General features: G+C 34.7%; 1 protein-coding gene across 3 annotated transcripts in view; it reads left to right on the forward strand.

The window, feature by feature from the left end:
• LOC145690533 (NFX1-type zinc finger-containing protein 1-like) overlaps positions 1–16227 on the forward strand; it is a 154732-nt gene that overhangs the window by 110418 nt on the left and 28087 nt on the right. For 2 of the 3 annotated variants that reach the window (XM_081765512.1, XM_081765502.1), the window contains exons 5-7: positions 2682–2831; positions 7098–8373; positions 14729–14894. In XM_081765512.1, coding sequence (XP_081621638.1) covers positions 2682–2831; positions 7098–8373; positions 14729–14894 — 1592 coding nt within the window. The remainder of the gene's footprint in view (positions 1–2681; positions 2832–7097; positions 8374–14728; positions 14895–16227) is intronic. The other variant, XM_081765521.1, reaches the window with a different exon arrangement.

Consider the following 16227-nt stretch of genomic DNA (forward strand, 5'->3'; position numbering starts at 1 on the left):
TAATAGCTGTGCCTTTCGTTGCTAATCTGGTGCTTTTGATAGTTTTTATTCTGCTGGAATAGATTTATTTCCTTATTTATGTACAGTATATAAAAAATATATACTACTACAGTCAATAAGTTCGTGGACCGGACGCAGTGTGGCGCTAGTGGTATACTACAGCTGATATGATATATCTGGAGGAAGCAGTGGAAGTTCATCTCTTGACTCAACAAGAGGCAGGTCTATGCATAGATTGTAAACAGATGTACTGTTTCTGTTGTGAAAGGAGTTGATTGCGCCGCGGTGGACTTGGCGGATTTCGCAGTTTGAGCAATGGGCAAACATCAAGTTCTGCCCCAAACTAGGCAAATCTGCTGCAGGAACGTTGCAGATGATCAGGCAAGTGTAGAGTGACAACGCCCTGGACCGAGGTGCAGTGTTTAAGTGGCATCACCGACTTGCGGAGGAGAGAAACAGTTTAGATGATAATGAACCAGTAGGTCGGTCAACAACAGTCCGAACAGAACGCAAGATGGAAGAGGTTGCAATGGTTGTGCGCGCTGACCGTTAACAATTGGTACATGACATCGCAGCAGCAGTATGGATCAGCCATAGTACGTGTCACAACATTCTGACGGATGACCTGAACATGTCGCTTGTCACCCAGCACCGTGTCCAACGCATTCTGACACAAGACAACGATCAGAAGTGCTGAGGCTGATGGAACGTTCCTGAACCGGATAATAACAGGAGATGAAACATGGTGTCTCGTCTACGATCCACAACTAACGAAACAAGCAGCCACTTAGAAATCGCAATCATCTCCAAAACGCAAAAACCCGAGACAAGACAGGTCAAAAGAGAAAATGATACTTCAACTATTTTGAAGGTCAATGTCTATCTATGTAATTCTCTCTCTCTCTCTCTCTCTCTCTCTCTGTGTGTGTGGGGGGGGGGGGACGTTCACATCGAGCACAGCAACCATACTAATTGGCTATATTCTGGGTACCAGTCCACGAATTTATTGGCTGTACTAGTATTGTTAAGTAGTGGATTGTTAGTTGCTGTTTGATATTTCCTCACAATGATGTACACACTCCTAACAGTGGCACAATACTACTTGTAATAATTATAATTTAAATGATGGAAGACAGAAATTTGGAAAGAAAAAAAAGAGTTGCGGGAAATGGAGTGAGTGTAGTGAGGTAGAGTATTGTAGGCGGTTCGCGAATAGGATGATAGTGTTTTCTCTCATTTCTTTTTGAGGAACATGGAAATGTCTGGGAAAAGGATCGTGAAGAATACGCAGAAGGTATGATGAAAACTATTGTTGTAATGAGTTGCATATTCTGGCATAGGTAGATTAGAAATTTGAATACTGGAAGGGTGTCGGTGATTAATTAACCATATTAAAGCGGTTAGCGGTTTTAGTAAGCGAGCGGGAGAGGAGTGTCTTTAGATTGCACGAATGAGTTATTTGCTACAAGACTGATAGGATATCTCCGGTTGGCGAGTGCTGATTGTAAGTAACGTTGCACCATATCTCTGTATTACCAATAGCTTTACCGTGCTCGATGTGGATTCTGTTTGTTTCTTGAGCGGTATTAGGTTCCATAAACCAACATTATCAATGGTATGCAATAAGAAACAACCTAGATTTGACTCAATATTAGTTGCACACCACTGAGCAGTAAGCCTAACTTAGATAATTCCCGTTGTCACAGCTATCCTTATTATCATAACCTGATACACTACATATAGTAAATCTCACCTCAGATGCCATTATTTACATATATTAATCTCTAGCCCACTTACTACGTGTCTGCTACCCTATTATCGTAATTAATTCCCCAATTGGGCTCTTAGCTTCAATCGCTAAGGCATCGGCTTCAATAACAATGCGATGGTCATTTCGGTATACACATTGTAAACAAACATTAAATTCTTCTTCTTTTTTCTTCAAGCATGTTCAAAATTCTGTTGCGCTTTCCTCCACAAATCTTTGTGATTCCCTACACTAACGAGATATGTTTAAGTAGTGGACGATATGATGGAAAAGATACTAATTCTCGGAATGAAGGTCAAAAACACAGGATAGGAAACTTCTGATGTAAGGGAGGGAGCTCTTAAAGCGGAGGTGTTGCATCCTGTTGGTACGTTTGATGTGTACGTCAGTCTCTAGACGTACATTCTCGAGCCTAATGTTCATATCGAAGGTGACCACATGTTTGAAGGACTAGGTGAAATTGACTGGGCATTTGTTTAGGAATTGGCAGGAATAAATTTCAGTATTAGTTGGCCGTGGATCCATATCAGAAAAATGTTGAGGATAGGATAGGCTGAAAAAGAGTATTTGTTTATTTGTTTTTCCAACTATATAAGGAAGGTACAAAGGAATCTCTTCTCTACTATCTGCAAGATGGTTTATTGTGTATGTGATTGTTTTCAGTATTTTATAGTAATTCATACGTATATAAAATTAAAAGTTCATATTTCAACTTTGAGTAAATTTTTATTCATATAATTAAAACTCCAAACAAAACATAAAGAAATCTATTACTAACTGTTACGTTTGATAATATGTATGACAAGTGCATGATTGGGATTGTCTAAACTAAATTTTAACATAGCTTGGTAATTGTAGTACTTTGTTAGAAGTTTATATATATATAACTTAAACATGTTTCTTAACATTTTAGGAAATGGCTAGCAGTATAACAAGTGTGGATCCCAATTTTGCAGCTGATTTTCTAATTGCTTTGTGCAAGCACCTTATTCTTCAGGGATATGATTCTTCTCAAATCACAATATTGGCCGCATCAATTGAAGAAATGACTTTATTGCAGAAGGTATATCCTGTTTTTGATAATCATAATAATATAAATAAAATAGGGTATAAATACATGAATATTTCCTTCTCTCTCTCTCTCTCTCTCTCTCTCTCACACACACACACATATATATATATATATATATATATATATATATATATATATATATATATATATATATATATAATGATGCTGTAAAATTTTGTTTACAACGCTTAAGGGTCGAATCTCTGCATAAAAACAAGGTGAGAATTCATGTACAAAACTGCTGCAGATTGTGATCTTTCCGAGTTATAAGCCGCCGAAATATTGATGAAAAAATTATGGAGCGCCATAACGCACGACGCCAGAGACCAAGATCAATTGGAACGTCGTTCGATTTACGTGTAGTTCTTTCTGCTGTCATTTTCAAAATATTCATGAATCCTATTCTTCTTTGGGGAGTCCCTTGCGCACTTATCTTGATTTTGGCATTTTTGAAATCTAAAGATATCACGTCCTGTAAAATTCACCGTACCGCTTTCTCTGGTGTCGTTGGTGTTTGTATTATGGTGCCCCAAAGTTTATATTCCCAATATTTCGGAGGCTCATAACCTTTGAAAGAACGCACTCTATAGCATTTTTGTACATGGACTTTCTGGCTTGTTTTTATGTATAGTTTCATCCCTCAAATGTTCTAAACGGTATTTTGTAACAGCCTATGCACACATGTATATATGATAATACATACTATAATCTGTGTACATGTCTTTAATATTACAGCCTTTTCTTTTTGTACCCTTAAAGAACCATGCGAATGTTGCAATTTTTTTGTGTTTCGTGCTTCATATGGATTCTGAATTCGTTAGATACAAGGATTAAATGTTAGAGTTCTGTACTGCATTCAACGTTTACAATACTCTAACATTTTTCAGGAGTGTAAAGAAATGTAAGCTATTAAAATTTAAAGTAATATTGTTAAGATACAAAACTAGCAAAATGGGAATTTACAGTAAAGTTTATCTTGGTAGTTCATTCATATGCAGAAGGTCTTTTCAGGTTTATAATAACGAAGTTGACTTTCGTGTGTGTGCGGCTGTGGTCGGGCTCCCGTTCATCTCGACAACGGAAAACCAAAAATTGGTATTGCGTGATTTCCCGTTTAACGTATTGTCTGCTCCATGCATGTCACCATTGACTTTACAGTATGACTAGGCGCTTTGTACTGGTGAAGGACAAGGTGAAATGTGTCGCTGCCATATAGGAATGGAAGAACATGGCAGTGTAGTAGCTCCTAAATGTTTATCTGGTAATAATTGTATTGATTTTAACCTTCTTGTTCACCCTACACACCCTCGTGTATAGGCACTACAAATATCTACCTGTTCCCTGCAAGATGGCGTTCGTACAGCATTCGGTTGTTTATTTTCCTCTCCATGATATGGAAGAGATTGAACAAATGAACTAAAGCCTTATGCGTGTTTACCAGATACAAATCTTGTGCAGTTGCGAGTTAGACTGCCCTTCCTGTTCTTTTTTGGAACAATGGGTTGTTACGTAGTACGAAGAAACACTTTTTGAACCACATTGGGAATACGTCCGGGACTCCGATATCTACGATTACCAGTATTGAAGAACGCAGAAATAGCAGGGGTGCCCATTTAGTTGTGACTCAACAGAGCAGTCATCCCTTTCTATGATGCATGGAAACCTTTTGCCATACACTGTTTGCTTATTCGGCTATAATTATTATCAATATCGGAAAGGGATCAATGTAACTCTTACAAAAGGACATAATTTTCGGAGCCATATGACTGCTCACACATCAAGTAGCCCACAATCACATAGCAGTAGTCAACACAGCAGTTTCGAACTAACTGCATTATTTTCTCGGCATGTTGATTCGTGTTGGTTGGTACATAGCGATTGAATTCGTTACCATAGACTTGAAACGGCGTGGATTTTAAACTAATAGACGTAAAACGATGAAATATTGTAAAATGCAAATATTAGCAGGAGGATTGTTTGACATTCCTCAATACCGCCAGATTAATTATTAGTGTCAGCCCAACAGAAAGTTACGTTTTTATGTTAGATTATTACGTATTTTAGAATAGGATTTCTAGTATTACTTGATTGTAAAATTTTTATAAGCAATACCACGACAGCTACTTTTAAAAAATGTATATAGAGTAATCATAAAAATACACAGTACTAGAAAAAATACTACAATATATTTAATATATGTACCTTTTTCTTCCTTAAAATTAGTCTGGTACACTGAATTATTCAGATGGAAAACACAATCACACAAACAACCATAAAATCGAAAGTAGTACGCAGTTTATTGAAATTGGTATTGTAGCACACTGAGTTATTCAGACTCAAAACAAGAAAAGCAAAATTATAAATTCAATAATTTATATGCAGTTTATGTGATTTTTTCCGGCAGTGACAAATATTTTTTTGTAGATACCTTTTGAAAAGTAGCAAATCAGTTATTAATAACACATTTATTCATGGTGGTTCAATCTAGACGTATGTCTTTTATTCTGTTTTGCACATATGCACATTCTAATTTTGTAGTAACTACCTCTTGTTAATGAGCTACAAATGTTTCCCTTGGAGCGAAAGATGTTTCGAGAAAATCTTAAGCGAATACATATCTCAAAACCTCCGCTACCTTTCGACAAGCAGTCAGGTGCCAATAAACGACAATTGAGATGGTTACCTTTAACCTTGAGAATTTTCCGGAATTACTAAAGCTCCCCACTGATGAAAGGAGCCGATATAGCTAATGGTTTTACCAAAACAGACAGGTATAAACAAATACATAGAACCATTTCCTGAATTCCTGTACGTGCTTTTATTCGCATCTTCCTTCACCGCCTCTTTGTCAGGGTAGTGTTGTGGCCACTGACCTCCAAGAACAAATCGTGGGAATCTATGCTTCTCTGTCCCCAGTAACAAATACAGAACATTTGGCTCTCATACGGTAATACGAAAGGGTTTAGGGTTTATAAAAATTCAACTTTTATTTGTGGGAAGTTGAAAGCTACAATCAATTTATTCCATATTTTAGATTTTTTTCTTTTAGCGTAGGAAACTGTCTAAACAAATTTAAATTTGCATAAGTATTTATCGGTTTTATAAACAATTTTTAGCAGCCCAGAAAAATGTATTATTTATTTTATTACTGTAATCAACATGAAATAATAAAAATAATTATTTTTGTATATCATGAACGGTTATAATATTGAAAACGAAGTAGAGAAAGAAGGAACAATTATATTTTTAAGGAAGTACCAACTTCGATATTCCACAGATTATCTATGCTGGTAGCTGGTTTCAAATGTGTACATATGGATTTCTGTATTAAATGTTTCCGTAATTGGGAGACGAGGAATTTTCATATCGGAGTCTACAAAATATACTTTCATTTTTTAAATAACAAAATCACAGTAGTTTAATTAACGTAAATATTTATTTTGTAACTTACTTTGTAGTTTGTAGTCAAATGCACTACAAATTCATCTCGATTTTAATTTTCTTTGAACGTTCTAAAGCAAACAACACTTTTCTTTCGCCATACAAGAAGACGTAAGAAAGAAAATATTTATGGATCAGTGCTATGAAACATAGATGTGCCATTTGTGAATCTTTTTATCAGAGCTTGGAACGATATGAAAAAGCAAAATATCTAGGAAAGTGGGTACTCCTTAAGTCCGTGACTTTTGCTAGTGATTTAGTTTCCGATTGCATTTTGTAAACTCATTGAGACGCTTTATTTGCAGATGTAGTAAAATGTGGAAGTATACGTTGTATCTTTGTCTTGTTCTATGCTCAGTCTCCAGTAATATGCTAAGTGGTGTGTAGTGGATTAGTGTGTGTTATTGAGAAGCTAAGAAGCACTTAAAGGAAATGTCGTCTTTTCGAGGAGACATTTATCATTGAAGTAAAACTATACGTGAGATCGAAAGAGAATCGTTTTGTCGTAAAGAAAAGGCAGTCTATCTTTTTTTTTTTTTTTTGTGCAAGAGTAGTTCACACTTCGGCAGTAAATTATAATCACAAATCCCATTTCGCTTTCAAATTTTTAGTTTTCATCGCGTTTCTAGATTTTATGTAGCGAACTTGAAGCAATACTACTTAAATAATAATAATAATAATAATAATAATAATAATAATAATAATAATAATAATAATAATAATAATAATAATAATAATAATAATAATAATAATAATAATACAACTACAGCAAGTGTATTAAAACATAGTAAAACCAGAATTTTTTTTTAATTTCAGATGAGACAAAAATATACAATGCTGGAAGAAATCCGTATAACTATGGTGAATAAATTTCTTGGTGAAGAAAATGATATTATTCTCCTATCTTTAATGGTGAATAACACGAAAGAGGTGACTGAGTCGTGTGGAAAGGAGGGTTGGATATCCGTCGCACTCTCGAGAGCAAGAAAAGGCCTGTACATGATCGGAAACATGCATATGCTTGTCCAGCATAATCCTGTATGGTCAAAAATATATGAAACATTGAGAGCCCAAGATGCAATTGGAACATATATAATTTTAAGATGTCAAATCCATCCTTCGGAAACCACCGAAGTTGCCACATCTGGGGATTTCAATGAAAAATCCCCCGAGGGAGGCTGCAAGCGAATATGCAATGCTCCATTGCCATGTGGACATACATGTAAGTCATTTTGCCACATTAAAGATCCTAAACATAAGCAGTATGTGTGTGTGGAGAAATGTGGAAGAATCATGTGTGAATCACAGCACAAATGTGAGAAAGCATGCTGTGAAGATTGTGGGGAATGTCCTGTTTTTATCAATAAAGTATTTCCATGTGGCCATGAAAGGAGGATACTTTGTCATGAAGACAATGGGGTAGACAGTTGTTTGGAAGAAGTTGAAAGGATAATACCTGCTTGTCAGCATAAAGTTACAATATTATGTTGTGCGGATCCCAATATCTGTCCTCTGCCCTGTGACTTTCGCTTACGATGCGGCCACATGTGTGAAAGAACATGTCATGTGAATGAAGATCCTGAACATTTAGGATATACATGCTTGAAACCTTGTGCGCGAAAACCAATAGATTGCACTTTTGATCATAAATGTCAGAAGCAGTGCTGGGAAGAATGTGGCAAATGCTCGTTGACGACTATTACAAAGTTGCAATGTGGACACACTTATGAATTAGATTGTGGCACAAATCCTGATGATATTTTCTGTTTAACACTTTGCGATAAAGTTTTACCATGTGGTCATGTGCGTTCAATGGAGTGCTCTTTCCCTGCTGATAGTGATGTCTTCTGTTCAGAACCAGTTATCAGTGTCATTGAAAGCTGTGGTCATGCTGTCATCGCTCAATGTTCAGTTACACCTACTCAAGAAATGTGCATAAATAAGTGTCAGAGATTACTTTCGTGCGGTCACCTATGTACCGGCATGTGCAAAGATCCTTGTAATGAAGAATGTAAAGAATTGACTCGAAGTTTGGTGCGTGCTGCTTGTGGACATCAAGTTCAAATGTATTGCACTGAATCAAGAACTGCAAGTAAGTGTCTAAATTTTGTACTTGGAACCATTTAAATTAGGTTAATTTACACAAGAATGTTATAATATAAAAAATACATTTGTGCCCATACACCAGAAATCATGTAGTTGTACGCCACAACTTGACCCACTGTTGCCATATATGTTATCTAAACCAAAAACCAATGTCTCGTTACATCTTGCATGCTATTTCCTGAAAATCAAACAAACGAGAGTTTGTAGGAAAAGTAACACATCTCTCTCTCTCTCTTTTTTTTTTTTCTCGCTCGCTGTCTGCTCCTTAAAGTTTCCAAACTACGATAGTTACGTGTAGTTTCTGTTAGTACTTGATACTTTCAATTTTATTGGAAATTGGGTTTTGTATGCACTGCAGGGATGGCGAGGACATGCATTAATTTCGCAAAATATTACAGTTCAACTTTCCCTTCCCCTTGGTTTTTATGGTTCTTTATGAAGTACAGTAGACTCCGGGAGATGGAGCCTGGTCGAACAACGAGAAACTCTATTAAAATTAAGATTTTATAGCCCCTAAATTGTACATAATCTTTATAATGATTAGAAGAGGTTTACAGTATTATAATTTAATAAATTTAACTTTTCTGAAGCAGAAGTTTCAACGACAAGTTGCTCCAGTGACACTCAGTTGAATGAAATACTGTCTGTTGGATAAACAGACTGGGCTATCACACAAACCACGCACTTATTTAACGTGTATGTGTATTGATTGAAGAAAAATAGAAAACTGAAAAAATACAATTGAGCCTACGATCCTGAGTGAAGTTCAATACTTTACTAAACGATGGAAAACACATTTGGACTTAAAATATAAAAATCAATTTTTAAAAACCCTGTAATTTTATTTTGTATATTTTGTTCAACTGATTTCTTGAATAAGTAATCACTCCACTTTTTCATGAACATCATGTTGATTACTGTTTAATCACTTTGTTGTTCTATGTACGGTGTTGGCAACTGGAGCGCTTTCATCCTATCTTTATGTCTAATTTCTCGTTTGTGTAACGATTAGTTACTTTGTTTACTGTTGTACTGTATACTGTTATGGAACATCCAAGTCCAGCTGGTAACGAAAGTGACTATTTCTTGGGAAATGGGTGGTTAAGCCGACGGGGATTAAGAGAGAGTCCACTGTATTGTACGCCAGATATGTGAATAATTGCTACTATATTTATTCACAATACAATTTGTGAATAATACTAAATGTGGCGTGAAATATTTCAATATTACAGTTCAGAAAATGTAAAACAAAATATGTTCTAGTTTATTATTATTATTATTATTATTATTATTATTATTATTATTATTATTATTATTATTATTATTATTATTATTATTATTATTATTATTATTGTTATTATTATTATTATTATTGTTATTATTAGTAATAATAATAATAACAATATTTTCTGCTGCTATTGTTTCAAATGGATCTGAGAGATAGAGACAAGTTTATTGATACATTATTATGATGATCATTAATGTTAATGAAAAATAAAGTAGAACAATGCCTTGTCTCTGCATTCCCATTTTCACACACCACTTTGAGCTCTATATGTGTCTATAAAGAAATAGTGGATGAGAAGTGAGTTTTAAAATGAACCATGTAATGTTCTGCTACCGTGTCTAGTGAATGTCCTTTGCAGCAGTGATTCAAGTTGTATCCAGTACTTCTGTAAGCACATATGAGGCGTCACATATAATATTGAAAGTATAATTTCATGTTAAGTTAAATCATTACACTGAAACCTTGAATTAATAATGTAAAGAGCAGATCAATGTGTCTATTTAACTATCAATACTACTAGACAGGATGCCATATAGTTATTTTCTTCTGATCTGTAAAAGGTTACTGCTGGTATTCTCTTCTTGGTTTTGTTTATACCTTGTAAACTATGCACGTGAACGTTAAAACAAAAATTTAAATCAAAATAGATACAAAAAAACGCCACATATTCACGTACAGAAAACGTTTTGAGCGAACATTTATGATAGAAAAAAAAGAAGATCCAATCAGGTTTTACAGACGCTGGATTGTGTTTCAGTTTCATTGACTTACTAGGATAAAGGTAGTTATGGACACTACTTCTATATTACAACATCTTTGTGATTTACGTTTCAAAGTGATTATGAAACGCTCATTTATTCTTAGGGTCCACATGTCTTCCGGTATACTTCTGGTCACAAAAACCTGGAGTGCTTTCCAGAGACTAGTCCAGAATGTTAAACCTAGATCCTTATGTCCCTCGGATCTCCTTACAAAGGAAATCTATTTTATCTCTATTGTGTTATACAGTAATTTGCATATTCTCTAATAGAAATAGACAGTCTGGACATTGCCTTCAAGTAAATATGTAGGTGCCATACAGAAAACATTCATAAGATATGACAAAAAAGAAGATAAAAATAAAAACTGACATATTACATGATACAAGATTAAAGCCTGTGAAAAGTAGATCATCAACAGAACATAAGAGAAACAAACGGAAAGGGTTAATAGTCATGCGCTCTTGGTCTAGTGAATAACGTAATAGATTCATGTGCTAATGTTTGATTTTAACATGGGTTCAAATTCTGGCTAGGCAAGTTTCTTAATGTAAATAAAGAATTGCATTTTACTGATAAAGAGCATTCATGTTACAAGTGCAAGAAATTTATAAATATACATCACAGCTATGTAAAAGGTACATTAAAACATGTATGTTAAAAAAATCACAATTCCATATCCTATTGCGTATAACGTTTTCTCTGGCATGGAAGAGCCATATTCAATTCCGACGGGAGCTCATGTAGTTCAGATTCCACGTTAAACAATATGTCAATTTTTTATATAACCTCGATGTTGAAAGGGACGCTAAACCCCAATACAACAAAGTCTAATGTTTAGTGTTGAACAGAAAAAAAATATGGGAAGATCTTCATCCTACAAACTAATTTTTTAGTAATTCATTGCAGGGGCGTCATTATCGAAGGGCAGGCGGACAATTGTCCTGTTCTTAGCTTTATATATATATACAATTTAATCAATAGTATAATAATAATTAGTGAGAAACATGAAGCTACATATGTGTATCGGATATACTTGCCCACCCGTTCCTCCAAGCAAAACCTGAAGTGACTACTGCGAGCAAGGAAAAGCATTTTGTAAGAAAATAAATGGTCGCTATATTTCATCACTACAAACAAAAGTGTCCTTTCTGTGTACAGGAAGATCCAATAAATATAAAACTGGAAATTTGAATATTGTGAAAATTGTTTTCCTTTTTTCCCTTCAAATATAGATTTAAAAAAAAAAAATGCTGAATCACGTATTTTTAATGAATAAATATGTATCGCAGAGTACACCTCCAACGTAAGCAAATCCTAATATTGAGCATTTTGAAGAAAAGGAAGAGAAATTTGAATATATTATGAATTTTCCCAATTTGTTACTTTGAGAGGAGTTTCTGAAATGTATTCCCGTACTCTGAATTCAGAGTTTATATACCGAATGTTGCACCTTCAACTTGTCAATTTCCAATTTCAGTATCCTTAAATTGGTCATTTTCTGGATAAAGAAAACGAAATTTGGATATTATAGAAAGAGTTACTTTCCATCCTTAGAAGTTGAATTTCGAAAACGCTGAAACACATATTTCTAACATGTTTTTAATGAAGGGTCTCTCTCTCCTTTCGAAAACGTTGAATGGCCTTGACATCCCCTTATTCATCATTTGCAATTACTTTTCCTATGAGTTATTTGAAGGGTATGGCTAATTCCAACCCACGTCACACTAAAGGAATCGCGGTGTTTCTTCTTATAAATATTATTTTAGATTATTTACAATTCCTTGTAAAACTCAAGCCACTGATTCAAATAACCAGGAAGGAGTCGTTGGTCTGTTCAAATTTTATAGGGACGGGACTTTAAAACGTGTACGGTGCTTTTCTGGTGACGGACAGAACCGTTGAGGACTACGGTGTAAAGCTCGTGGCACTTTGCGTATACATCGAACTGGAATTTTTGTCATGTCACTTTGATTTAAATGCGTATCCTAAGGGTAAGGAAGAGGTTCAAAATGTGTGTCAAAATAGAATATCTCACGACCTCTCATGTTAGAGATTTGAAACTTGAAATATGAAGTTCTTAAATAAATGGACGTGCCCAGCGTTTCAGGAAATTTCACTTTTAAGAGTAAGGGGAGAAGGGGCAATTTCTATAATACTTTTCTCAATATATAAAAGCGATATCAATAAATAAGTTTAGTACTCACATATACAAATATAATTTTAATCATATTTTCTTAATTTTTTTTAGAAAATGGTACGACAAGTGTGAACTTTATTTAGATGTAAGATTGTCAACTCATTGTCTTCTCCTTTACCACTTGTTCAGTGAGGACGAGAGAGCAAAACAATATTACCTCAGGCGCTCTTTGAAATGCATCGTCTTATTTCTGGTTTTAACTATGAAGTGAAGATACTTTTTTAAACGAAATTCTGATACGAATTACGTCAATGGAATACTGTGCTGGTGTGAAACAACAAAGAGAAAATGAGAGAAGAAATATTAGTTATATTCTATTTGTGTGACGCTGTTACAAATTTCAGTATATTGAAAAAAAAAAAAAAACTCCCACTTTTTAATCAGAATATGATCAATAATAATTAGCGTTGTTACCAAATGGAAAGACAATATGTATCTTCGAACTTCATATTCCATCTGGGAATATTCGTATAAGAGTCAGGAGAAAAATGACATTTTATGGTCATGACATTTATGCTAAGGAAGACAATGGCAAATGTATAATGAACTTTAAAATAATCGCTATATTGATAATGTAGAAACATCGAAGCATATTCCCAGACTTAAGAGTTCCGGTGCGTGAGACGTGGGTTCGATTCCTGGTAGGAGCTCATTTGATTTGATATCTCACATTAAGCTCTAGATCCATTTGTCCTATAGTCTTGGTGCTAAACGGAACGCCAAACTCTCAGCTTACCAACCCATCACTATTCAAGTTCATAAGAATGTTAGAAGATAACTTGTTTGTGATCCATGAAGTGTTGCAGTTAATCTTCAAAACTATACATGGAGCCATTTCGCTGAAACATCGTGACCCATAATTAAACTTCGGATTTTTAGTTTTCAGAAATTGTGGATATAGGTTCCTAATATAGAGTAGAAAAATCCAATATATTATAAAAATTACGAAATAGAATAAACAATTATTTTTAAAATATTGATTGGTTAAATCTTGAAAAGCGAGACACAAATTACTCTTCTCCCCAAGGGAAGAAACAAGTTTTGGAAATATTTAAACCCCTTCTCCCAATAGGATACATATTTCAGTCAAACCGAAATGATAACAGATCAAGTCAATCAAGAAATGTTCAAGATTCAGTTCGAACAGTTAAAACGTTTCCTTACCTTGGCCATTTTATGACTACAAAATGGGAAATTAACATATTGTAGCAATTGCCTCTTTTCTCCTCCAGAAACGGAATTTCCGAAAACAGTGTAGTACATGTCACACGTTTTTAATAATATGCGAAATTTCATCCATGTTAATTTATATGCCAAGTTTCATCTTCCAGTGAGGAAGGGCTCGTGAGATACTGTGTTGTTTTGGCGTACATTTTTAACCCTCCTTTCCCCGCTTAGAATATGCATTGTATTTGAAAGAACACGATTAAAATTCGGCTCCAGATAACTAAGAAATGGTCAGCTGGGGCCCGCAGGCAAATTTGGACACTGTTTAGAGAATGGCAACACAAAATTTCAGGTGGAAGTAGTACATAGGAGGTAAAAATTAGGGGTTTGAAATGAAGTTTAACATTGAATGTCAATCAGAAACAAATTTTAATACAGCTTTAATCGGTCAGTAACAATTACAGCGCAGCTGAGCAGTTCACAAATGCCCAACTACAAGCCGAGCAAGTTGGGTGCGTAATCTGTTAATCAGATGTTCATGTTTGAAACCCTGATGGCATTAAAATTCTCAGTGGTCAAACTCTTGTTCGAAAAAGGATATAGAAAATTACCGTCCCATTTTACTTCCTTCTGTTTTTCAAAACATGTTGAAAAACTAGTAAGTAAGCGACTGCTAAGTTTCATTAATGAACAAGAGTTAATCTCGAAAACGCAGCACGGTTTTCTAAAAGGCAAATCCACAATTGCTGCCATATATAAACATATCAAAGTAGCTGTAACATTGTCAACCCATATGTTAAGGCATATATTTATACGAAAACCGTAAAATTTTTAGGCATATCTCTTGAGCTAAGTATATGAGTAACCTTAGTAATAATAGATAAAAATGAATACGCGTTCCTGTAAACGTATATGATTATTCTTCCAGATCTAGATCCTGAATCAGAAGCTTTGCTAAGTCGATGCTCACAGCCTTGTGGTAAAGTTCTGCCGTGTGAGCATCCTTGTCAGGGTACGTGCTCAGACTGTTTTCAGGGACGGATTCACGTACCTTGTAACATGAATTGCGGCAGGACTCTTATATGTGGTCACAGGTATGTATGTACCTGTTTAAACATACTTTAGTTTTAAATATTACCTTATAAATAAGAAAAATTCCAGAGTATTTTATTTTTTCTCAAGAAATACCAGGATACGTTGTGAATCATGGATATCAAGAATGAAACAAAAGAAGTAGTCTACCGGATTTTTGAAAATTAACTTCTGGATGATTTTTACAAGAAAACAATCTTTAAAAAATATTTAAAGTAAAAATGACAAACAAACGAGTTCATAATGAAGAAAACGACATAACAAGGAACATAATCAAATATTATACAGGTGATGCAAGTAATACGTCTAAGATGGGTGTAACATATCGCTTTCATGAAGAAGAAGAAAAAACACGTAATTCGTAATTCCAATGGGGACATTACTTGAAAAGAGAACTTTTGGTAGGCCAAGAATATGAAGATGGAAGAACATAACTGAATCTTAGGGAAGTAATAATACCTGGCCTATATTTGCACGGATATTATTTTATAGCAAACTTTTTTCTGCGATAAACCTTCGGTATTTCTTAATCCCCAGAATGATTAAAATTTATTTACTTTTTCTCAAAGTAAACTTCACCTATGTCAATGAAGAATTTCGGTAAAAATTTATGTCATGACTGATTTATAATGAGCCCACTTCTGGAATGTAGAATAGCGTCGGATCACTAAATGTTGAATTTAAGACTGTCTGTGTGGGGATTTTGGCCAGATACAGTTGTTTATAATCGATAATGTTCGAGGAATCGCCTTGTGAAGATAATACAGTAGACCCACGTTAGTCCGGCATCCAGCAGTCGGGAATGCCCGTTCGTCTTTCTCTCTTTCACTTTCTAAATCCTATACTCAAATCATGTTATAGCTGTATTCAGTCTACAATTTAGCGTGTAGCGATCGTTGGAGGCACTGCTCGATAATCCGGCATTGCCACGTCCCGTTTATTCGAAGTATACTGTACTTTGTCTGAATATATTACTATAAATACTGATTTCTTCTTTTTTTCCCTATACCAAGTCTTCAGATTATCTTCATTGATAATCCTTTCTCATTTTGACATTCAGTCTTCAAACTTACATCAATATTCAAAAGGCGGAAGCACCATTTTTACAGAGTTGAAAATCTACAAATCAACAACAGTTGTTGTGTAATACACAATACACACACATACACAAAAGAGTTGAATTTTAAATTCAAAAAGTACTATTCTTTTAAGTGTTGCCACTAATTTCTTACTAACCAGAAAATTCAATTTCACATTATAATTCATTTCTCTCGGTCTTAATTGTTACACAATGCTAAATATGTTTTCATATGGTTTAGTCTCCCTTCGTTTTGT

This window comes from Thermobia domestica, chromosome 1 (genome assembly GCF_964235325.1).
Source record: "Thermobia domestica chromosome 1, izTheDome1.hap1.1, whole genome shotgun sequence".
In the NCBI taxonomy this organism is placed as follows: Eukaryota; Metazoa; Arthropoda; class Insecta; order Zygentoma; family Lepismatidae; genus Thermobia; species Thermobia domestica.